This window comes from Haliotis asinina, chromosome 12 (genome assembly GCF_037392515.1).
Source record: "Haliotis asinina isolate JCU_RB_2024 chromosome 12, JCU_Hal_asi_v2, whole genome shotgun sequence".
NCBI lineage: Eukaryota > Metazoa > Mollusca > Gastropoda > Lepetellida > Haliotidae > Haliotis > Haliotis asinina.
The window spans coordinates 8,965,514-8,991,085 of record NC_090291.1 but is presented as its reverse complement, the minus strand read 5'-3'; the positions used below and the strand labels follow the sequence as shown (position 1 = coordinate 8,991,085).

Below are 25,572 nucleotides of genomic sequence, written 5' to 3'. Positions count from 1 at the left end.
ATGGCCCCAGTTGCAAAAATTATTGTTTCACCTCAACACGATGACCAAAGCGACAGGTGCAGACCATCACATCAATCGAAGACATAATCTTCATGTTATGACAGATGAGGTTTTGGTGGTCGCCATTTTAGCTTCATATTCACCAAGGGCAACGGAGCGATATGGTTGAAATTATTGATTGTTGTCACAATATCAACAAAATCATGTATGAAAATATTGATGCAAAAATATTGTTTAAAGCTGAAGCGAATATTTAATGAAAAGTGTACGAAATCAAAGATTATTTCAGAAAAGAAGATGAATGCGCATGTGCGATCTTCTTTTCCGGGTCAGAAAGGCATTGCGCATGCGTGCAAAAATTACCCGCCTGGAGTTAGACCATCTTTCACATCATTTGTAGGCTGGGTTTTTGCACAGCGTTATAAAATGTTGCGACACAAAAGTCAAAAAGGCTTGAGTAGAAAGTCTATATTTCAATCCTATGAAAGCTGGCAGTATACCGGTATTGGCTACACCCGGATAAGCCAGGTTTGTATCCGGCGAAAGCCTGCTAACTTTCAGAAAATGAACTTCCTGCGAGAAAGAAAGTGTAAAGCACTTAGATATGGGCGAAATTAAAGATCGAACTTTATGAAGTGTGTTATGTGATAGATCTGATTGTTATACACTCGTAGGAATTGCTGACACGTGTGCTTCCAAGGAATACGGACTTTTTCTCATATGTTCTTTATTGAAAAAAAATATTTCAATTTCAGTGTTTATGTGACTTGTCCTTTTGCCCTTTTCGCTCATTAGATTTTATTTGGGAAACATCACCCCAACATCACATGCTGTGTCATCTGATATCAGTAATAGTGGCAGGAAACACCAGAATTACAGCCAATGCAGTTTTCTTAATGGTTGCTGTTTTAATAAGTGTAGACTAGAACCCCCAAAATATACCAGTAGTGATAGGTAGACATAGATTAACCTCAGGTTTCGGTCCCATGTGAATGTTACATACACAGTGCATAACAGTTATGCCCTCATGTTGAATCACGAATATTATGTACATTTAAATATCTTTTGCAATGTTTCATACCTCTCACAAACTTTTGATATTTCATTTGGTTGAGAACAGGACAGGTAGACGTTGGAGGATAGTTTAATCATTTATTGATTTAAGAATACATCCGTCAACCCTGCTTGAAATGTATTCATTTTATTAGGATTATTTCAAGGGTTTAAGGGTTATTGTTATGTTTTGTAAATAAGTAACATCTGTTCTTACACAAAAAAGTGGGAAATTTTCCCTTCATCATGTGAGTATGAAGACCAGACTGAAATATTATGAAATATTATAAAGCACCACAACTTCTCGTGAAGACATTAAGGTTTGGTTAACCCAACCCTAACCCTAACTCTAAATACATACAATCATGTAGAAGAGTATTGATAGGTTTTCAAAATTTGTTGTGCTGTATTCTGAAGGTAGGCCAAATATTAAAATTTTAGTTCCTGTCATATAAAGGTCATGTTTGAGTAAGATATGAATATACATTTTGTTGTTATTTTTTTTTTTAAAGATTTGGTCAATTTTAAATTTGCCTGTCAGATTGGAAGCCTAATAAGATAGGTGACTGAATTTTGATCACACTCCACACTATTTTATTGCATATTTATCATGTAATGTTTCCATTGATGTTGAACAGTAGGAAAAGTTACAGACAGCCATGGTATCCCTTGACTTTCATCTACAGAATTTCACTTCTATTTGTTACCCTCATTGTGTTCTGTAATCTGCACCAAGGACTAATAAATGAATACAGAAAGTAGTAAAAAAATCACCAGGCGTTAGACATGTAATTCATCTGTGACCATGAACTCTGAATGGCTGTTTTCGATAATTTACAGTGTGGTTTTGTAATGGAAGAGCACAAAGGGACTTTAAAAATCATTTAAAGTTACTGAACAAATATAGTAAGTGAAAATTGGCTGGGACCAATAGCCGTTTTTACTCATTTTCAAACTTGACTCTGAAGGATGAAAGCAACTGAAAATTTGAATGTTAAGAAAGAAACAAATAATTATATGTGGCAGGTTGGTTGTTTTGATGCTTCATGTGACATACTTCAAAATCATTAAAAACTAACAACCTCCATATGACCCTTTTGCAGATTTTGTCTATTTTCCACCAGTGAATATCTGGGTTAGAATTGATCTTCAGTAACCCATGCAAAAGGCGACTAACCAAATCAGGTGTTCAGACTTGCAAACTGGGTTTACACATATCACTGTATCACAATTGAGTAGATTGAGGTGCGTGCATGATCCCTGCATTGTCTGGTCCAGATCTGATTATTTACAGCCACCAGCGTATATTTTGAGTATTGATGAATTCAGCATAAAACTAAACTCACTCCTTACTCACTCTTGTCTATTTTCACAACGAGCCTTATTGACATATTGAGAAAGATGTCCACAGATTTTGTTGAAACCAGTGACATTCGAATGGGTGTCAGATCAATGAACATCAACTACATCCCATTACATAATGATACAATTTACTGAAGACTAAGAAAACAACTCCATATTGTTATCACACGAGTGAAAAATCGTTTTCAATCAATTTCTTTAGTTAAAATTGAAAGTAGTGTCATAAATATCTGTTTGCTGTAAAAGCAGGGTTCTCATGCATGTAATAATCATTTGTCAACACTGTTCTTGTGTTCACGCGTTTCACCAAACTAGTAAACGTTTAGGACCCAATCACTCAGCCTTCAAAGTTTCATATTATTTTTTAACAGATAAACTGTGTATCTGTGTAAATTACTCAAATATTTATGTGAAAACCCAATTCTTGTTAAGTCTGTTGAATGCAAGCATGCTTGAATTTTGGTAAATACCGAATATATTAGATCTTATTTGCGGAAATGTCAAATATAAGCGTGCATACCAGTGCTAGGATAAACCGACTGAGATATATCATGGGGTTATGTTTCAACACATGAACAAGCCATCTTGCAGTCTTTTTTTTCATTTCTCTTATTACAGTCCCAATATAATTAACATTTTTAAGCTTTATGCTTCGCAGTTAATGGAAAATGACAATATACCCAATCGAGTTGGAGTGAGGTAGGTACAGTTTATTGGTTACTCAGAGGAAAACACAAGCAACTACGTAACTCCATGACCAAAAAAGATATCTGTAGCTCTGCTTTGAGCAATATTTTCACAAGGACTGCTTTGAATCCACAATATTGTGGAAGCCTCACAAATGTGGAGCATCTAATACAAATATCAGGTATGAATACATTACTAGGTCAGCAGTTGGTGTAATATCAGTGAAAAAATAACAAAATGCATTCTTTGTTTATTGTTTTGACCATCAAGTCAGTATTAAGTTATCATGGCAAAATGTAGCAGTATTGACCTCTATCATTTCCTGGCTTGGATAAATTCTGTTTTGCATATTTCAGTTGGATCAGTAAGACCCAGTTCTGATAAAACATCCCTTTAGAAATGAATGAATATTCAATTACTGTGACCATGAATAACAAATTGAATTCACCAAATTCACGAAAGAATACAATAATGAGTTTGTTCTGCCTGTTGTGCAAGAGAATCATAGCAGTCGTAATTGTTACTATTATTATTATTGTAATCCCAACCATTTCAAATGATTTTTTTATGGCTGTGTTAAGAAAACTATTTTGTTATGTAAGCATAATTTTTTATATTTTACATTAAACATATGTACTTCATTTGTGGACATCTTTTGTTCAGTTGTTTTGTGGCGGCAGTTATTTTTAAGGTGGGCAGTGATTTATGGTTACTGTATGTCTTCATGTCCGTTGATCAGTTCAGATTCTTTGCAAGCATTACCGTTACTTGTCCTAAAGTTACAAGCATCATACATTTTTTCTCAACATTTGATGTGCAGAAACCTTTTAACCATGATTATAGTAAAAGTTGATATAACACAGTTTTATCATACAAACTGATTTGCAGTCCAGGAAAACCAGATCGCAGGAAAAATTTCAAATTATATTTTTCTGTCATGTGAGAACGGGTGTAGTAGCGTAGTGGTTGAAGCATTCACAATCATGCCAAAGGGCGAGGTTCAATTCCCCACAGGGGTTCAAATTGTGAAGCCTATTTCTGGTGTCTCCCTGAAATCTTGCTAAAAGCGGCATTAAACCCAACTCACTCCTTATCTGAAGTTAAAAATACAGTCTCCTGAAACATTTCCAAGTTACCAGAAGTTATTTTGAATATTTGATGGGAGACTAGAATGGAGATCGCATTGGCAACTGTTTTAGTCAGCTGGCACTTTGATTCCTGAATCTAACATTTAGCATATGTGCATTGATACAGGACACCAAGTCAAGACTGTTTGCTTTCATGTATGAAACTAGCTCAGAAGTTAAGTTGTCTTAAATCTTTAAATAGTGTTTACTCCATGTTAAAGGTACAAAGTCCAGTTTAATTTGTGTACTTGTCTGCCATGGTTTGGGGATTTTTTTTTTTGAACATCCTAAAATACCTGTCTCATTCTTAGATTCTCCTTTTCCTCCTTTCAGCTGCCTCCTCACATCTTGGGGAAGATTGGTGAACAACAGGAAGTAGCTGAACTCATCCAGTCACTTGACCAGTACAGTGTACAACTTGGATTTGACTGTGATGAATGTCTGAAAAGTCTCAAGGTAGGTCTTCCTGTTCATGGTTGCCTTTTTAGACCTCGTTTCACTTGGCAAGGTCTTTGTGTTAAATTGTCGATGAATGTTGGTGTAAGAGCCTTAGAAGTTCTGAGCACATGAATCTTTTGTGTCATATTTCTATCACATACCTAAAGAGTGTATTAAAGGTCACATGCAACGTAAAACACAACTTTGCAGATTCTGGTACCTTTCGGTATGCACTTACCGAAACAAATCATAAAAAATGCCAATTCCACCTATAAAGTTGGAAAAAAAACGCAATGAAAAAAAGCCAGGGAAATCAGAGTTCAAACGTTTCACTAAATTTCTCCCAGTGCTGGGGGGAAAACTGGTTTCAGCAGCTGTGCTGCGCTGCATCCAGCGACAAATTCAGAGGACATGTGTTTTCAAAACCTAACATCTCTATATATATTCTTCATGGATAGCGACTTTTTTTTAGTGTAAATGATTTTGTTTGACAACAGTATATGAATCCATACTGAATCAAGTACACAAAAAGAAGTTGTTCTCCATAAAGAATCATACTTTCTTGTGACTCGCCATACTTCTAAAATGCCCATCAAACAGATAATCTTTCTGTACACACAATGAACCCTCAGCATATCAGCAAATGAAACAGCCAATCGGAAGCCGTCATTACACTTGAGTGCACACCCACCCGCTATGACTGGGTTCGGTGTCCCGAGGGCTTCGTTTCGGGGGAAGTAAACCCAAGTACTAAATATTGCACTTTTCAATCGCGATTGTACGCTTGTAATTTTGTTTATTTGTTTTTTAAAAGCAGCAATGTTTATTATATGTCATGAATAAGTGATAAATGTGTTTTAATTATGTTTGATTTTTTGGTTGCATGTGACCTTTAAGTTTAGAAGAAGAAATTTCCCCCTTTCAGAAAGCTTCATTTTGAAGTTGTGCTGAATAGTCTTGATTATCCTGTTAGGTATAATAAAGAGACAAACCTTTTCAGGCATTCAGTGTAGTAAACTTGCAGCTACAGAACAGCAGAATGAGGCTGGCACTTGTTTATTCATTAACATCTTTATTGTCTTGATTGCAGAAGCTTCTTGGTAAGCTGATGAACTTTGAACCTAGACGATCTCAGGATGACGGTCCCCAAGACCAAAAACAGGACAAGTTTGCTGTGGAGTTCTTTGAGCTTGGTGGAGTTGATGTAAGCTACTTCATTCTTTTGTGCCGCTTAAAACCTTTTCAGTTCAAAGGATGCTATCAACGACGGTCCAGATTGGAATTGGTCTTCATGCTTGTCATAAGAGGCGACTTAGAGATCACATGGTCAGGCTCACTGACTTAGTTGATGTCATCATATTCCAGTTGCATGTATCAGTGCTCATGCTGTTGATCAGTCGATCAGACTCTGTTACAGATTGCTGAAATATAGTTAGAATATTACAAAGTGTGGCATTAAACAACCAAAACAAGGGGTTCAGTCAATGGCAAAAACATTATTATGCTAAATCATGTAGAGAATTTTCTCATGCTTGAGTAGTCCTTTCTTTAACCTGCAAAAATGTCTACAGTATTTTGAACAAAATATTTTCTTTCTGTTTCTGATATTGAACATATATGTTTCCCAGGTGTTATTGCGGTTGCTCATCTTCGGTTCACTCTTCCCACACCCAGTGAGACATGGCAAAGGTAATTATGAGCAGCTAATTGTTTGATCTGACAAAAGAATCTTGATAGATTGATCTTTTTATGGCCTCTGTTATTGAATTTCCTGCGTTACAATGCAGTTGATAGATCTGTGAAGGTTCAGCGTAGAATAGACCTTCAGCAACCCATGCTTGCCTTAAAAGGCGACTATGCTTATCGTAAGAGGTGACTAACAGGATCGGGTGGTCAGACTCGATGACTTGGATGACACATGTCATCAATTTCCAAGCAGATTGATGCTCATGCTGTTGATCCCTGGATTGCCTGTTCCAGACTCAATTATTTTCAGACCACCGCCATATAACTGAAACATTGCTGAATGCAGCGTAAAACTGAAATCACTCACTCACTCTTTGTTGTAAAGGTCAGTTCTTAGTATCAGGTTGTTATATGTGTGATAAGCTGTTTGTGGTCATGTTCATCTTCAGAATTTTGGTGGTTTCATTCCCATGATATCTAAAAGAATAAAGTCTGCAAGCAGACATGCATGAAGAAAGGGATTAAAGTATAAATATCTTGATCACAGTGTTAAGTCTCATTTCACTGTTGTCATGGTGATTATTCCTGCAGTGATCTGGGAGTCCGAGAGGATGCTACGAATCAAGAGTCTTGTCTTGGAAATTCTCACCAAGATCACCACAACCGTAAGTGTTGCACTGTAGATTAATAGTCATTGCATAGAAAATAACTTCTTTGGAATTCGATAAACAAGTTTGTGTTCTAGTTTGTAATATGTAAAGGTTTTGGGCAAGTAAATTTATGCAGTGTCACAAGAACTCCCAGCATGACATTAGCTTTGATGCTTTCATCAGCAAATGTAGCAGATTTTTTCAAAGATATTGTCTGCTTCAGAGTGTTGGTGAGAGAGTTACCACCGAGCTGATGAGAAGTGATGACACACTCAACTACATCTTCACACTACTAGCACATCAGAAAACATTTGTGAACGCTTGTCAACTCATTGAGGACATGCTACAGTCTCGTAAAGAAGTGCTTGACTTACACAGAATAAGTAAGTTGTCTACTGTAGCAAATAACAATGTTCTTTTTGAGTTAGTAAGAAAACCATATAATGCCACTTACCAATACTGGTAGGAATTTTGAAAATGGATCAGTGATGGGGCTTTGTATCATGTCATGTCATTCCTGTTGATATGGATTGGTGTTCATAATGTCAATCACTGGTTTGATTGGTTCCTATTTCATTTCCAGGCTGTTTTCATGTGACTGGAATGTTCCAGAGCACAGCATTAGAAAAGAAATTGTTTCATGAGAAATATTTAGCCTGGTTTGAATTTAGTGATGCCTTAGTTGGTGAATGGTTACAATTAAGTGGAACAGTATAGACACGGGCTTTATAGTGTTGAACTCAAAGCTGACAGCGTCCTCTGTTTAGGTAATAGAGTTTACCAAGATAGAGAACATGGAGTCAGTTATGTTTTACCAATGGGATCAGGCCTGCTCACTTCATTGACACATGTCAATGGATCTGATTTGTGTAGATCGATGCTCATGCTGTTGATTTCTGGTTTGTCTGTTCCAGGCTCAATTATTTACAGACTGCTGCCATATAGCTGAAATATAACTGAGTGTGGCATAAAACTGAACTCACTCATCTGGAAGTAATTTTTAAGCAAAGGATGTATCTTAACCATCACCAATGTCTTCACATGCTAGTAACAGTGCTGATGTGTTGTGTTTTGCAGCCAACTTGAGAGGGTTGATAAGCTGTCTTGACGATGTTCAACTGGCCAACTTCTGTCGTATTCTTGCTGTTGTGATCTCAGATTTAGATATTTATGAAAACAAATCCTCATGTAAGTAGCACTCTTTTTCACTGTCCATTAATAATAGCATATAGCCAGAATGTCACTGTGTGAATCATCACTGAAATCTTCAGTTCCACAGCTCAATTGAATACTGCTTGTCAGACAATGTACCTCACAGTCCCTGTCAAGAGCTGAGTATAATGCATATGCCAGTACCTCCTATGTGTATCATGAAAGTCTTTGTCCATGAACCTTATTTATGTAAACATATGTATGTGTATATGCATCTGTTTCAGTATTTGCTCAAAACAAGCAGAAGAGGAGTAGAGGGTTTGTTAACCTGAGAGACATCAACCAAGGCAAGTAGTGCTCATTGATCTTTGATTTTTTTCATCTTCATGTTGCTATCTGTTGTTATATTACCTGGTTTTTAGTAACGTCTCATGTGTTAAACAAATTCAACTGAATCGTCTGAAGTATTTTTTGTCCAGAACCACAACACAGAATGGAGGACTATGTATTCAGCACCATGTGTACATACATTCAATTATTGTCAGCAATCTCTCATCAACTGTTGTACCCGAATGTCTTCAAATTTGGTGACAGCCTGCATTGGGGGGATTATGCAGACACCAGTCAATTTGGGTGACTTTTACCTTATCTTCAAGGTCACTACGACTCTTTGACCACTCTTCAAACTCTTGTCAGCATGATATCTCATGACCAGTGTCTTCAAATGTGGTGACAGTCTACATTGGGGGATTACACAGACAAAACTCGATTCTGGTGACCTTGATCTTATTTTCAGGGTCACCATGACTCTTTGACCACTTTTCAGACTTTTGTTAGAGCGATATCTCATAAGACATGGCAACTAGCCTCTTCAGTTTTATTGATGACCTGCATTGAGTAATTATGCATATACCAATCATTTCATGCATCTTGCGTGTGACCAAAAACTGGAAAGAAGTGAATATGTTATAAATATTACAGTCTTCTTTAGCTGCAGGGGACACTTGTTTTGTTCTTTTTCATTCGGAGTTCATATACAATAGACTTTACTGATTACTTAAAAAGATTCCCAAAATACCAGAAATACGGCAATTGTTATGTTAGGAAGCATTTCACCATTGTATGTCTCAAAAACCTTTCACTGTGATCCACGTGATAAATTTCTCATGCTTTCTTTCAGAACTATTATTGGGAATTCCAGAACTACTTCCCCGGCTTGTGAAGCTTGCCATTGCCAAAGAATGTAAGTTCAGTGAAAATCTGATTTTTACGTTAAATATACCTCACCTCACCCCCGTTAAGTGACAACTGTTGGTAAATATCAATTCTCTGAATTTTGTTCATATAGTCAGAACTTCATAGGTTTTGATGTTGCAAATCTCTTAGAGTAAAGGCATTAATGTTAATTCTTCAATTCAATTGATTGCAATGTAATGTACACTGTTATCCTATTTCTGCATGTTTAAATATATCTGAACTTAAGGTAAACAGTTTAAACTTTCATTGTTAGTTTATAGTGTTAGAATAACCGTTGCAGATGATGTTGTTTGGCTGTATGTTGTGTGGTATTTGAACTTGTCAAATATTCTAACATGTTACAGATCTGTTTCATGCAGATACTCCCCGATACCGAGGAATGGTCAGCGAACTCGACTGCTGGATGGAGTGGATTGAGAACCAAATGGCAGACGAGTTGTATGAGACACAGACAGTTGATGACTTTGAGGAGTACATCGGAGGTAAGAGTGTTCAGTTTCACATCATTTTGTGTATATTTATGGTGCTGTAGTGGATAAAAGAGTATGGTCATCACTCCAAAGGCCTACGTTTGTTTCCAGGAAGAAACCTTTCAAAGACCTCACCACCATTGAGTGGACACTAACTAGTGGTCTTTTCTGTACTTCACTTGTAAAAATTAACATTCATACATTTGCTTAAAGACCCGTGAAAGTCCCGGGGTAGAATAGGCCTTCAGCAACCCATGCTTGCCATAAAAGGTGACTATGCTTGTCGTAAGAGGCGACTAACGGGATCGGGTGGTCAGACTAGCTGACTTGGTTGACACATGTCATCGGTTCCCCATTGCGCAGATCGATGCTCATGTTATTGATCACTGGATTGTCTGGTCCAGACTCGATTATTTACAGACCGTCGCCATATAGCTGGAATATTGCTAAGTGCGACGTAAAACTAAACTCACTCACTCACTCATTTGCTTAAAAAATTCAAAGGCCACCAGTACCACTGCAAACTGATCTTTCAGTTAACCTGATGAATTTTTACATGCCAGGGACCACAGCGCCAGTGTAAATTTTCACCCATCGTGATTCATTCCCTGCTCAGATGCAATGTGTGAACTTATATTTTGTCTGAAATAAAAATATTTACTATTGTTGCAAACACTCTTCTCCCTCTTTGACATGCAACCTCTGACTTGTGTAAAATGAATAGATGGAAATAAGGCACATTGTTACTGTTGTAGGCAACACGTTCTGGGGTGGTCTGCCTTTACACACAGCTTACCATATTAGCCATGTTGTCAAGTTTGATATAGAAGTAAATTCTACTCTCTCCTTTTTAGTTGACATGTTTTAAATTCTTATGCTGTTCAGTTTTCCTGAAAGTGAATGTGCTTGTATTGATGAGGTGTGTATGTGTAACATATGTCATGTTTTGGACATAGGTGTGTCTGAGCCAACCACAGAGGGTGGGTCCCTCATTCTACAGCAAGGATTGAAGATCACAGAGGAATTAGTACAGAGAGTTGAAGTAGTCTATGTCTTAGGCCTATTCTTACTGGGAAAACACAGGAAAAAAGTGAGTTTATATAGGGTATATTTACAAGGCTACTGTGTATTCTTGCATACATCACATGGTATATATTGGTATGTCACATGATGGTACTCTCAAATATTTATTGATATTCAAATCAGTTCTTATTCTGCGACAATGACTGGTATATTTTTATTTACTTGCAATGATCTCCCTTATTTTCAAAATTAGCAATGATTAAAAAGAAAATCTTGGTTGGTTTTACACCACACTCGGCAATATTCAAGCCATATGACAGTGGTCCATAAATGATTGAGTTGGGACCAGACAGCTCAGTGATGTATATCTTGAGCAGACATCTATACATCTGTGAAAGAGGACAGCAGGCCAGACCAACTCATAGGTAACATGGAAGTGTCTCCGTCAAGAACCCCATTCATGTATATGCTGCAGAATGCTGGCTTCTTTAGCCTTTCATTGTTAATGCCCTTTTGCAGAATTCTACCATGAATCAAGAAAATACTAGCTTCTGATTGGTTGTTCAGAAAAATCAGATGGCATCAATTCTGGATTGCGGCTATCTGATTTTAAAGCTTTTTTAGCCTTTCATAGTTATGCCTTTATGTGGAAATAATCCTAAATATTTGGTTTATGCTGAAGGAAGGAGGTCTGTAAATACTGACTGCTTGTTACAGGTGCAGCGGAAATTAGCAGACCTCAAACTGGCACCTGGTCTCAGTGAATTGTTTGATCAGTTTATCTGGAAATGTCAAGTGTGAGTATTACATTGATTTGTCCAAACTTATCACCAAAATCAGATTGCCAGACTGTCATTTTAACCACCATATAACAATGTTGCAATCCTACACTAAAGAAAAAATTTCATAAAAATATTGTGATTTTTTATTTTTAGGCACAGTTAAGAATTGAAAATTTTGACCTAAGCACTATTTACCCAACGTTTTTGACTCTTGTTTGTGTATCCCAGATGTTGAAGAAATTACAAATCGCCCAAACTCGGCTCTTTTACAATTGAAGGTTCACTCTCACAAGGGTGTCTTTTGAGTGTTCCATTTTATTACAGAAACCGGTACCACAGTCGACATCGTTTAAGAGGACACAATGCAGCATGTGAATGCAGTCCGGTAAGCAGGGGGCTTATTGCCGTTGATACTCTCACATGCTCATCTCTGATGGGCAACTGCTCCTCTCAGTACTGTATTCCCACATTCAGATGACATGCAGTGATTCAGCTGAAATACTGTTGGAGGTGACTCTCAGAAACATTCTTTTCACTGATGATGAACTATATGGTGATGGGCCAGTGATCCCCTGTGTGGGGGGTTTTACATGTCACAGAAATGTGTCCAGTCCACACAAATGTATGGAATGGCAGCAGTGACATATTATATGACATCACAATGGATGTTCTGTATAGTTCAATGTACACTGTTTATAATAATAGGATCCTTGAAATATATCATTGTTCCCTTGATGGAATCATGGTTTTGTAGGTCACAGATCAGTTTGTGTGTGGATGAGACAGTTCTGTGCCATTTGCTACAAACAAACTGCTTGCTGTCTTTTCATGCTTACTGCATAGTAACACGAGATTTCACTTCGCCCCTGCTCCCCCTCTTAAAAGCTTGACAGCTTTTGTCAGTACAGACTGCCAAATTGAAATTTTAAATTTCTCAATGTAAGTAGAGTTGTTAAATTCCCCAAGTGCCTCCTAGAGCTCTTAGTTTCATTTTGAATTGGTTTTATTCTACAATGTTAATTCACCTAAATAAACATGCATTATTTCCAATTGTATTCCAGGAAGTTGCATTGAAAATCCAGTTCCTAAGACTTGTCCACAGTTTCTGTGATCATTCAGAGTAAGTTGCTGCATCTTTCACTCATTAAGCAGAAATTCTGTGGCTCCACACTTACAGCTTTAACATGAGCCCCCATGGAGATTGGGGTTACAATTGGTCTTCAGCGACCATGCCTATCATTATAGGAGACTAACAAGATCAGGCGTGCCCACTGTATCCCATTTACATAGATTATTTAATCCAGACACGGAAATGAACAAATTCACCTGTCTGAGGTGAAACCATGTATATCACATGTGCTTCATTGTGGGGCAGGATTGAAGTCCTCAAAACTCTCAGGAGTCAAGTCCCCAAACACAGTCGCCCATGCAAATATTGTAGATCAGCATGGAAAACGTCAGCTCAGAACATACATTCTTTAACATACATTCTAGTAATTTGAGAGACAGTTAATATTGGATTTTCTTGCAGCTACAAGCATCTTCTACTTTCCAAAAATGAGCTCAATGAAGTAAAAAGAATCAATGGTAAGATCTTCATGAAGCAACCATTAAAATTGGGTTATGTTCAGGGCCCACTTGCACAAAACGATCTTACCGCTACAATTATTGTAAATCCTTAAGATCGCGATGTTAGATTTCAGCAACGATCTCCATCCACTTCCACAAAGTGATTGTAGGCTAAGATCATTGTAAGTTACAATCAAAATTTACAATTGGTTGGAACCAATTGTAAGGAGCTAAGATCACTGTATTCTCTAACAAAATGGTGTTCAAGTTAGTGTCGGTTTCACACAAATAATTAGCTTTATGTTTGCAGATTGCTTTTAAATTGCATAAAAGTGTCTGATTCGCCTCGACACTTCAACAACATGGAGAATGCAACATCGATTTAACGTGAGAAATATCATTATTTGAGGTAATGATCAACATCAGTTTCGAGTTGATATCATAAAGTACTATTCTCACCCGATTCATTGTTGGAAAAAGTATGAATACCACACCTTTTTGATAATCAAAGGAAGGATAGTAACGAAAGGTATCTACATGCGATTAGCAGTGGCCATGACCTTTTCAATAACTCAAGGGCAGCCAATGTTAGTTTTTACGCAAGATGGGAGTGGTTTCCCTTTGCATATTATGCCATTGGCGTAAAATCTGCCATGCCCGAATACAATGTATGTTATGTTGTAACAGCGCAGATCTCCACATATATTTCTTTATGGTCATAGTCGTGTCAATGACTTTGGCATGGTTTATCATTACAATAGTCTACAGTTGGATAGTGTACAAAATTATGTTTCTTTCTGGCAAGAGACAAGAGTTTTGATCTATGCATTTTAAGTATAATACAAGTGTTCTTCAAACAGGAAAATACACTTGCTGAGGCATGTTAAATTTGCGTAAAAAGAAAAAATAATTATCAACAAAATAGCGTAAAGCAATTAACATACTGTGGATAAGTATTTAACAACACATACAACACACACGGAATAATATCATTTTCATATTTCCCTGTCATACATTTTGCACAACGCTCCCACAGTCATGTCACCTTTTCATATCTTTACAAATCTAATGCTTGGGATTTTTGGATAATATTTGGGATTTTACTCCAAATAACACCGACCAGATGCCAAACTCAGATTCACTGACAGCCATTGACAAATCATGGTACGTTTAGGTGTTGTATCATAGGGAAATTTAGTTTATAATTTATGTTATCTTTTAATTTTCATGATATTTAGGTCAATAACTCAAAACCCAAATCTGTTAATGTATTTGTTTGTATTCAGTATTTTCATAAAATGTGATATTTCTGTGGTTGCAGTATCACATCCTTAGTTCATAAATCATATTAGAATGTAAAAGAATTAGAGAATAACCCACGAAGTACGAGTTATCATATATGTTATCTTCCAAGTTATCATTACAAAGATTTATGAGGGTTTTTTTTTTGTTTTGTTTCAATGAAAATTCTGCAAGGTGCAATTAAGGTAGGTATGACAGTTGTGTGCAGTAGCCAGTGTCACATTTCATTTGCACACCATGTTATGCGCTCTTGCAGACAACTGTAGACAGGAGTCAAGTTTAAGAAATTTCTACCTCCAACGTTGAAAAGTTCCATCTTAGTTAAGATCGCAATCTTAAATCCAATCTGTCTTAAGATCATCTTTGTGGAAGTGGATTAGAGCAATTGTATGGCGATCATAAAGTTGATGGTAGGGGCCTAAGATTGATTGTAACTAAGATTGCTCTGTGCCAGCGAGCCCAGGAAGTTTATTTTAGAAATGATTCTGAAGTAGCAAAATAGTTGATAAAGGTGTAGAGAATGTTGACAGCAGCAAGTTATCTGCTTTCACTTTCAGGGCTTCATGTATTTATGGGCTGTATGAGTAAATGTTTAGAAAATCTTAAGATTCCTGTCCAGGGACCCTATCCACAACGCATTTGCAGTGCTACAACATTTGTAACCTTATAATAAACTGTAGTGTTGTAACATTACAAATGCTTTGTGAATCAGCACCCAGTTTACGAAATAATCCTATTCAAACAATCATTTGACTAAGCACATATGAGCAGGATTTTGTATATATAGCGGTATACAAATCTGATTTGATTTTGCTATTGGTTTGGAATGCTAACATAAATGATAAAGAGAAACCTGTTACAGGACCATCCTTTATTTGAAATTTAATATACCTGGATCTATTTATTTCAGCCAAAGCTGGCTCTTTGGCTCTACCATCTCTAGAAAATGTAAATAGGTAAGTAAATGTCTTTATCTACCAAAATTTCCCCTGATATTTTTCTGACAGGGGAACTAATGAAGGAAGTAATAGTACATCGTCACATGTGCGAAATATTCTTAGGGGTACGACACTAAACCCCATGTCACCTTACCTTTAAGAGTGCTCACAGAAGAAAGACTTTCATTCTTTGAAAGGCTGTTCCTCAAGAATTTCCATTTTATCTGTGTTCATCCAGTAAGCATTTCTCTCTGGCCTCTCATAGCAATATTTGTTACAAGGTAATCTTATTAAAAACAAGTGAAAAATTTATTATTATGCACCCCAAACGCCAGGAACTTGTATTCAGTATGTATTTTATGTGTCCCCTGCAGTGATATTGCTTGAACACTGCTAAGAGCAATGTGAAACCAAACTCACTATATTAAAATGCAATCATGGTTTAAACTGCTTCACTGGTCCTCTGATACAAGAAATTTATCCTCCAGATCCCTAATGTGCCGGGGTAGCAAGGGTCTTCTCACAAAGATCGTTGAAGTCATGAAGAAGGAGCCCACAACATCTACATTCAGGTTGGTGCTGCTTCTTTACCGTCACAGCCTGCTGAATTGTTTGTCATACTCCTATATTGTAGATATATTCTGGTAGACTGTTGTGTGACAAGTTATGTCTGAAGAAGACAAACTGGTGATGACATGAGCATCAACACCGGGGTGCAATGTCTGTTGACCAGGGCCTCCTTTCACAAACACTTAGGTGATCCCAAGTCACTAAGATAACCTTAGTGGAATGTTAAAGAATGAGAGTTAAGGTTAACCTTAGTAAAGATTGCTTCATGAATGGAACCTCTGATCTATTTCCTGGCCTCGTAGGGGTGATGTGGTGAAGACTTTGGGTAGATACCTCAGATGTGTTCAATGTGTGAAGCCAATGACATGACCAAATTGCAAAATACCTATTCTTACCTGCAGTCCACACAGAGCCTTTTGTCATCCACTAGTTTGCTAATCCCAGAACCAGGCTGTAGGTACTCGTATATTGTGACATGTACAATATTGTATTTCAGCTTACTGATTTTAATGAGACTGTGCATTATGTTGTGTTATCTTGGCATGTGTTGTTAGGTTCTGGCTAGCACGGGCTGTGGAAAGTTACCTGCGCGGTGATACGTCCTACTGTGATCAGGTCTTCCTCATGCGGAGGGGACTACTTCAGGTGAGCTGCTTCCACTATTACAACATAAATCATTGTTCCCCACTGCATGTTTACTGCAAAGCATGGGATATAGTATTAGGCTCAGTACATACGCAAGAACTGAAATATCTGAAGAACCATTCTGTAGATCCTGTTCATACCGATACCTAGGTTCATAACAGTATGCGAATGGTCCCAATCAGGTTTTGTGACCTTGACCCTCATGTCAAGGTCTCGAAGGGACAATAACATTAGACCACTGTCAGCAAGATATCAAGAACCGTTCACTGGATTTTCTTCATATGTGACATCAAGGGTAATCTTTTGAGGTCATGATGATACTTTAAAGATTTCAGCATGCGAAGATTGTTAGCACGATATCTCATTGTATTCTCTAGAACGTTTCACTGAATTTACTTCTAGACTTTCAACACTTCTCTTGAATATATTGTATAAGCAACTGCTTTGTTACCATATACTGCATGTTTCATATGCCATGACATTTACATCAAGGTCAAGTGAGTCTTGAAAATGTGAGTGAACAGCTTCAGAGCAAGATATCAAGAGATTGACTAGTCATGTGTTGAAAGTAACTTCACATTAACTTCATCTTTAAACTACTACTTCCTTTTTTATCACTTTTTGAGGTTTGATGCATAGTTACAAGAGTTTATTTTTTTTCATGAAATTGATGACAGTGCTTGTTTGTCCCCCTTGTACTTACAAAACAATAACCCTGCATCTGTAGGATTGACAGTTATCATAACAAGACATCAATTATCTTTATTTTCATCTTCCAGCATGTTGCAACCAACATAGTGGAGCATGAGATTCGTCACAAGGAGATTCTACAGAGCAGTTTTGACCTGCTTGGAGAGTTGGTTAAGTTTAACATCGAAGCATTCAAGACATTTGACACAATCCTCAACACACAAGCCAAGTTAGACAAGTTTGTAGCTACAGTCAACCGGAACCTCGTCGACTCTAACATGTTTATCAGGAGCCTAGTCTTATCCCTAGAACACTTCACAAATGAAGATAACGGTAATTGTTATGCCCTTTTTGCACTTAAGACATCATAGCTGTCAGTTTACTCATGTATTATTGTAGATGTTTATGGAATATCTTAAAAGTTGAAGCCTTATGTTAAAAGCAGCTGAGGACTGATATTATTAACGGTAGTGTTTTCATACTTCACTGTTATTTTTTGTATGGAAGTATTCTAACATTTTAGCATTCTACAGATATTATTGTGTTTTGTTAGGTTGAGTCAGTGTTTATAGAATCAAGGACCTAACTGCTTGGAAATGCCCATGCAGTCAGTGTTGCTTGATTTTTGAGAAAGGCCAAATATTAGTATGTTACATTTCACCACTTTCTAAATGGCATTGTGTATTCATCTGCAGATATTGTTTGGATTTGCTTCCTTAAGTACAGTGCCATTTCTAGTATCCCCCACATATTGCTGAAAGTGGCGTTAAACAGTACTCACTCACTCTTTGTGCAGGGGAATACGCCAAAAAGGACTGCAAGCTGTTAACGTACATTGGCAACTTCCAGCGACAGATGGAATACCTGTACAAGCTTATCCATATCATTAACGTCCAGAACCTCACACAGGTACTGAACTCTCTACCCATCACAGTATACACACAGTTCACAGGTGACCATAGAAGACTTGTGTGTGATCAAACATCTTTTTACAATTGTTGCTCTAAGTTAGTTAGTGAAATATTTTCTGTAGTTGGACAGTAGTGTTTAAAGTTTTTTCCTCAAGATGCATTCTCTTGTATGCCATTAAACATTCTCCAGATCTTTCTACATTTGTATTATTTTAGAAAAAAGATTATGATGGAATTTTATTTTGCAACTGATTTGGGGGGTTTTGTTTACCCAATTATATAGGATTGCTGGTATTTCAACTTTGGGGTTTGGTTTGTTTATTCTTTGTTTCCATATGAAAGTATCTTATTCTCCCTCTCTTCCTTGCTTGATTTATAGGAGAATGTGAGCTGTCTGAACACAACACTTGTCTTTCTGATGTTCGCAAACCAGAAGAACAAGCTTCCCCAGTACCTGCGTGCCCTACGTGATGAGAAGGACGATCTTCTAGATGTACATGGCTCAAGCTCAGTTATGCAAAACTTCAGGTTGGAAAAGCCAGGCCCAGCCTTTAAGATCACTTGTCAAAATAGGAACAGATCCCATAAACTCATTAAAAACATGAATCATTCTGAAAATGTTAAGATTTTTGGCCAGGTCTGGAGTGTGACCCAATTAAAATGTCTGTCAGAAATTGTCTTGGAATATAGACAAAGAGCATTGATTTGAAGTGCAATGTGCATCATTAGAGATATAAAGCTGGATTCACAGTTGACAGGAAACATTAGGTTTTCACATGATACTATTGACTTCAGACAGTACATTCTGTCTACCTCAGTATTGATTGTCCCAAACCACAGACTGCTGCTTAAAATGAAGTCATGGATGTCAGTGAAAGTGGCATACAAATATTCTTCTACTTCCGTGCTGTTGATGTCGTGCTTTGTATTAAGACTAATTGACTGTTTCAGGGATCTGCTGATCTTCTGGCAAGATCACTATCTCCATAAAGACAAAGACTGCAGTGCCTTAGAGAAGGTGAGTGTACCACAGAGGTTTGTTGTAGCCCCAGAGAGATGTACAGTATGCATTACATTCATTAACATTTGACCAAAGTTTTGAACCAGAATCTGTTTATATGGTCAAGAGGAATATTTTACAATTTCTCACAAAACATTGCCCATAACTTGAAGATTTTGACCTTGCTACAGTCATTGTCATTTGCAACCATTTAAAATCAGTTCGTATTCCCTTAGTTTGCTTGCATACCAGGAGTTAAAAATATGTTTTCAAATCCAGTTGCCACAGGGCAAGTGACCTTGAAAAGGTAACTTGCCCTCTCTAATTTTCTACTTAACATGATTTTATGCTGGTGTAATTATAATGAATAAATCAACATTCTATGTGATGTTATTGTTTACTGGACTATTTACCAAAAAGTGATAAATTGCAAAGAAAGACAACTCTGGTTATTATCATTGCAAAATTGAGGAGCTACATTTTTAGCAGATATCAAGTGAAATCCAAGTTTAGTTGCAGTTCGAAACCATAAGTGGAAATTATCTTGTAGTCCACAGACAAGTAATGTACCATTATTTGATTGCCTGAAATAAAAACTGACATCCGGAGCATCAGGCAATGGAATGTTTTTAACCCCTGAGTAAGAATGTTAACTGATAGTGGGGAGTTCATAAGAAGAAAAATTACATTCATCACGGGCATAAAGTCAGTCTGATAATGATTGTTTAATTCATTCTAAATTGAACAAGTGTCATGGGAGATAAGAAAGCTTACTTTGTAAGTGTTTACTTCTTAATTTGAATCTAAATTCTCTCCCTGCGTACAATGGATGGTGCCTGTATACAGTGTTCTCCACCATGATACTGCTAGTGTTGCTTAACTGCAGGGGGATATCTCAGTGAGCAAGCACTAGAAAAGGAGCTTATGTCTGGGCATAGCACATACGCACGCATGGACGGACGCGCACACACGCACACAAAATCATCATCATATTAGCAAAATATTCTTAATTACAACATTTAACCGCACTTCACCTCACCACTAACCATGTGTATTCTTCCTGTTTGCAGAGTTCCAGGATTAGTTTCTCCTACTGGAAAAAGACAGTAAATATGTTGGTCTCGGAGGACAAATCTCAGCCAACAGCAGTGCTACATTATGTGACACCATTGTCAGGAGACCGAAATAACTGACTTTTGACCTTGGTTTCCAGTCTCAAATCCCCGCCAATAACGGTACAATTGCTGTGATGTTCATTACAGGGAGAAACTGTCAGTTGAATTCGACTTGCTTCCGTATCATATTTTCACAGGTGCTTACAAGTAGAAATATCAAGGGAGACTTTACCAGAGCAAACCTTGGATTTCACTTCTGAGGAAAATTGGTTTCTATAGTTATTGTTTACAGGGTTGTGCAAATATGTTGAAGATATTTTTCCCCAAAACCAGCCAAAAGAGCCCTCAGTTTTGGCTAGTGCTGATATGTTCTGAGGAACAGTCAAACACAAGTCTTTCAGATTTTACACTAACTCTGGAGTGTTTATGGAGGGAACTTGATGTTGCCACTAGCTATGATCAGCCGCCACTGTGGATGGACATGGCCACTACCTACACATGACAACTGTGGTTGACATGGCAGAAAACTCAAATCACAGTGACGATGGATAATAGTGTAATCTACAGTGACCGGATGGATATGGCTTTTAACAATTTGCTTGACGAATGTGGAAGAACATGACGGAAATGTCAAGTCATGGTGACAATGGATTGACACTGATATTTGCGAAGCCTGGCTACTGTGAACATTGGAACTGGTGCAGGGACAATGATGGGCATAGTGATCGACACGTACACTGATCATTGGAGACAGGATTCATCTTTTATCCTCATCTGATTGTAGGAGAGTCCAAGCCACAGATATGTTCATGGGATTCAGTCTGAGGCTTTGGAAATGTGATCCTTTGTGCATGGGTGCATTGTTTGTACTGGATGGGACGGGTGTTCATCAGTGCTCTGCAAACCTTGTTCGTTTGGATAGCCATGTTCTATGTCCATGCGTCTTCACATGAGAAGTTTCTTAGTGCTGACATTTCTGAGGAAGTGTTTCAGTGACCAGTGTAAGTGTGGATTATTTTTGATTGTGTCATAGCATGTCTAACCATGGAAACAGGGCCTGAGAGTTACCATAGGTAACCTTGGTCATGGCAGTTAACCCTCAGTGTGAGTTCAATTGACGGCAGGAATGGAATGGTTTCTGAATTGATTTATTATGATGTGGCTCCCCTGGGATGTGCATTTTTACCTGGTACACATATGCATGTAATTGACTACCAAATGTCGTGTTAAGCTATTAACAGATAAAAAACAAATTTTTACTTATTTATGCACAAGATGGCTGCAGAAAGTTCATGTTCATGCAGACAAAGGAACAGTTCAAACCGGTTTTGTATCTTTAGGCCTAGCCTGAATGTACATTGGTCGACTCAAAAAAATTAAAATGTGTAAAATGAAAATTTGTACATGTGTATATATTTATTGTCATGTCCTTGTATGTTTTTAAACATGTTGACTCTGTGTTGTGTGGTGTTGTGTTGCACTGTGGTCTCATTCAGAACATTACTCAACTCTGTGACTATGTATCTTCAGTACCCACGTACAAACTTTGGAACGTTGCAGATTACTTCTGTGTCCTTGAAAAACACAAGTACAGGCATACCTGATATCTCAATGTAACTTTACATACCTTGACCGAGTAGTTTTGAAATTTGATGTTTGTGTTTCCATGGTTACCATATCAAGAGATAACAACATTAATATTATTTTGAGGTAAAAGATTTTAAAGTTAAGGTTTATTTGAGCCATTTTGCTCCAGTCAAAAAAAACATGCATTTGACAGCTGTGCTACTATTTGAAAGAATTTCATCCAAAAATTTGAGAAAAAAAATATTTCAATAAACAAATGACTTTCCCTAGCATAAAGTCATTGCAACTTCATGTGGTGAAACTGGAACAGCTGAACACTTGCCAAAGCTCTTGATTTAGTTGTTTGGTCGCCTTGAACCACCCAGATATTCTCAAGTCACTGTGTAATGGTTTTATGAAGTGAGACCTGGTTTGATGTGAATGGCTGATCGAAAGTACTGATCTCGTACTTGAATGTCCAATGATCTGCAGGAAATGACTTCTTTGGAGTGTCTTGATCTGAGTGAATACTGTTTGAAAGTGAAATGGTGATTGTTTACCTGCCCTAAACCTTGAATCAAATTACTGTTGGCCAGACTGCATGGAAAAACATTATGAGCATGATAACTAAACAGCTTTTGTTTGTTGATAGCTCTCATATTTCATCAAGGAATAAAATAAGATGTAATGTTTTAATGAAATGAATATGTATTATCTGTGGTATTTACAACTTATTTATGAACGTTCATTTTATCAAAATGTATGTATCCATTGTATCTTACATAGTGTTTTTATTGTAAGTTATGAAATATTTTTTATACGAACTATATATTAAAATATGAAGGGCAGAACTTAAGAAGTTGTTAATGTTAAATGTCAGTATTTCTAAGCAGTAGCATTGGCAATCATGGTTTGCAATCCTGGTGTAGATCAGTCTGACAGCCTTGACAAAATTGTTTCAGCATTTTTAACTTCCTATGAATTTGTAAGTTAGTTCTGAGGGGGGTGTTCTGCATCCTGTTTCAAAATTGCTATGATGGTTGTACATTTACACACATCAAGAATTCCTGTTTGTGTGTGAAGTTCCTATCTGACGTCCCTTGCAAGATGTTGCTGGGCTAAGGGGCATTTTAACACGCACCATTATCATGTAGTTGGTTTTATGTTTGGTTCGTCTGATCATGCTTATCAAGGCTGCAGAAAAGATCTACTTCCATGGACTTCTACATGTGATATTGAAGTTTGACTATTTTTGATTGGTAGGCCAAGGGAAATGTTGCTCAGCAGGAAGAAAAATTGTCATTTCACTACACTACTCAAATATTTGGAGAACACTGATTCTCAATGAAAGTTCAGAGGTAACAAATGTGGCATGAACATATTTGAAACAGAAGACACCAACTTGTGCACATTGTATATTTGTAGTTTACTTTCCTAATATAGTGTTTCCTAGACTTTAAAACTCCATTTGGCATCGACTGATGTGAGAAAAATTATGTCCATTAATCTCTCCAAAATTCTAAAAGTTTTTTACGTGTACCTGGTTGCTTTAGATTCTTTCTTAAGACTTGTGTGTCATTAATGCCGTTGAGAGTAAATAGCATTTTTCCAAACGAAATTTATGGGTAATCAGTTATTATTGTCAGGAGGTGAAGTGATCTTTAAGAATGCTCCTTTAATGTGCTGAACAGCAGACATTACCAAATCATGTTGAAGGTACAGAATTCTAAGTTCATGGCCTCCATTATGTGTTGTCTGACAGTCTGTTGAGTAAGTTGGTTTGTGGATGGGGAGAATGTACAGTGGGTGGATGCAGCATGCAAGTTTTAAGGATGTATGAATGATATATATTTTAATGTTTACGCTGTCTGTACTGTTATGTTTTAGATAGGTACTGTACAGCAAAGAAAAACACTGTAATCATACCAAAAAAAAGTAAATAAATTTCCATTGTAACACAATTTGGAATTTGTTGGGTTTTTTCCCCCACATATCCGAAACAAGCCTCCAACATGAAGTAGGTTCTGTTGGGAAAAAGTATTTTTCGACATTTTGAGGTTATATTTACTCATCAGTATCAGACTGATTATGATGCTAAGATCCTCCTTTTAAGTTTACAATTACATAGTACATTGGGGCCATTCTAATACTAGGACCATTTTGTAGAACTGGTCCAGTATGGTATTATATCAGTGGTTGGATCACTGTGGAACTGTAAAAGATCTGGGGTAGCCCAGTGGTTAAAACGATTGCTGCAATGTTGCATACAGCAATATATAGCCCAACACACTATCACTTGACTATTAAGGGCAAGTGCAAATTAGTAATAGACTAGGAAAATGATGATAAGACGCTAATCATGTCTGCCATAACAATGATTTTTTTTGCAGAACTGAAGGTGGACACAATTGTTTACCCAAGTAAACAGGTTCATGAAAGGGTTGTTAAGTGACACAGAAATGTGTATGTCGTCCGAGTCTCTTATGTAAAGGTAGGCACAAAGGAACATATCGTGTTTCCGGAATGCGCTGTAAACTTGTACTTCGTCACCCAACCTGATAAAATTCTAAGTTTGGGGCCATCATGTATGTCCTACAGTATATCATTTGTGTTTGGCTGGAATATTGCTCAGTGTGGCGTAAAACTAAACTTGCTCACACCCAGAGCCAGTTTTGAGTAGTGACTACTGCTAAAAGTGGCGTAAACTTAAACTCCCTCATTAACATAATAAAAGTTGTTAAAACAATGTGACAATAGGAAAATTATTTTAATTATCAGATGGCATCATCCAAGAGATGTTACATTAACAGCTGTGAAAGACAAACTTGTTCATCTGAAAATACAGATCTGATCACTTCCAATACACAAACCAAAGATTCTCAGCGACGAGGTAATTTCCATGGATGTACAACTTCTTTAATATGATATGAGCAACATTTTGGTACAGCTGGTAACACTATTATCAAACAAGTGATCACATTCTATACCTAAACGTCACTCAAATTATATAAAAGAGGGTGCATATCCATAGAACTGTCCTCGTCACAACAACTAAATGCTGCTAACACAAAAAATGTTCAGTCTGGGGAGCTGGGGACAGAGCAATTAGATAAATACCTGAATAGTTCTTGTGCCTCAAGTACTAATTACATAGTGGCTACTTTCAAAAAACATGAGTATTACCCTTATACCAAATACACTACGACAAGCAAACATTACCTTTAAAAGCAATTATTTTATTGAGGTAACATAAGTGGCACATGTCACCTTCAGAAAACTGAGACAAACCAGCATCACAATTCCGAGTGGAAATATTACAGGTTTATTGCCAGTGTGAAGACCCATTACAAGTTGATCTTCACACAGCAAATCCCAAAACAGCTCAGTAATATATAAAATAGCTCATATATAAAAATAATCTGATTTCTCATTACCACCTGATCCTCAGATTTTTTTTATTTTTCACACTTGAGCGTTTTCATTTTCTGAGGAAAGGTGTAAATTTCCACAGAAATCAAAGGTTTTTCGGCACAAATAAAATAAAATATGCCCGCCCAACCGACATTTTGTTTTCTAAAG

General features: G+C 37.1%; 1 protein-coding gene across 2 annotated transcripts; it reads left to right on the top strand.

Moving 5' to 3' along the window:
* The first annotated feature begins 293 nt into the window (after positions 1-293).
* On the top strand, positions 294-23,954 carry LOC137259025 (short transient receptor potential channel 4-associated protein-like). 2 transcript variants are annotated; one of them, XM_067796729.1, is made up of 23 exons: positions 294-528; positions 4,563-4,685; positions 5,758-5,871; positions 6,296-6,356; positions 6,945-7,018; positions 7,227-7,386; positions 8,081-8,191; positions 8,440-8,502; positions 9,336-9,398; positions 9,757-9,894; positions 10,839-10,972; positions 11,623-11,702; positions 12,012-12,072; positions 12,749-12,807; positions 13,219-13,274; positions 15,469-15,514; positions 15,985-16,068; positions 16,621-16,711; positions 17,491-17,734; positions 18,198-18,310; positions 18,692-18,840; positions 19,264-19,330; positions 20,383-23,954. In XM_067796729.1, exons 1-23 carry the CDS (start codon positions 298-300, stop codon positions 20,503-20,505), a joined length of 2,445 nt encoding a protein of 814 aa, XP_067652830.1. In that variant the 5' UTR covers positions 294-297; the 3' UTR covers positions 20,506-23,954. The 2 variants fall into 2 exon arrangements, with proteins under 2 accessions (XP_067652830.1, XP_067652831.1); XM_067796730.1 differs by having other exon boundaries at positions 336-528; positions 9,772-9,894.
* The last annotated feature ends 1,618 nt before the right edge of the window (positions 23,955-25,572 follow it).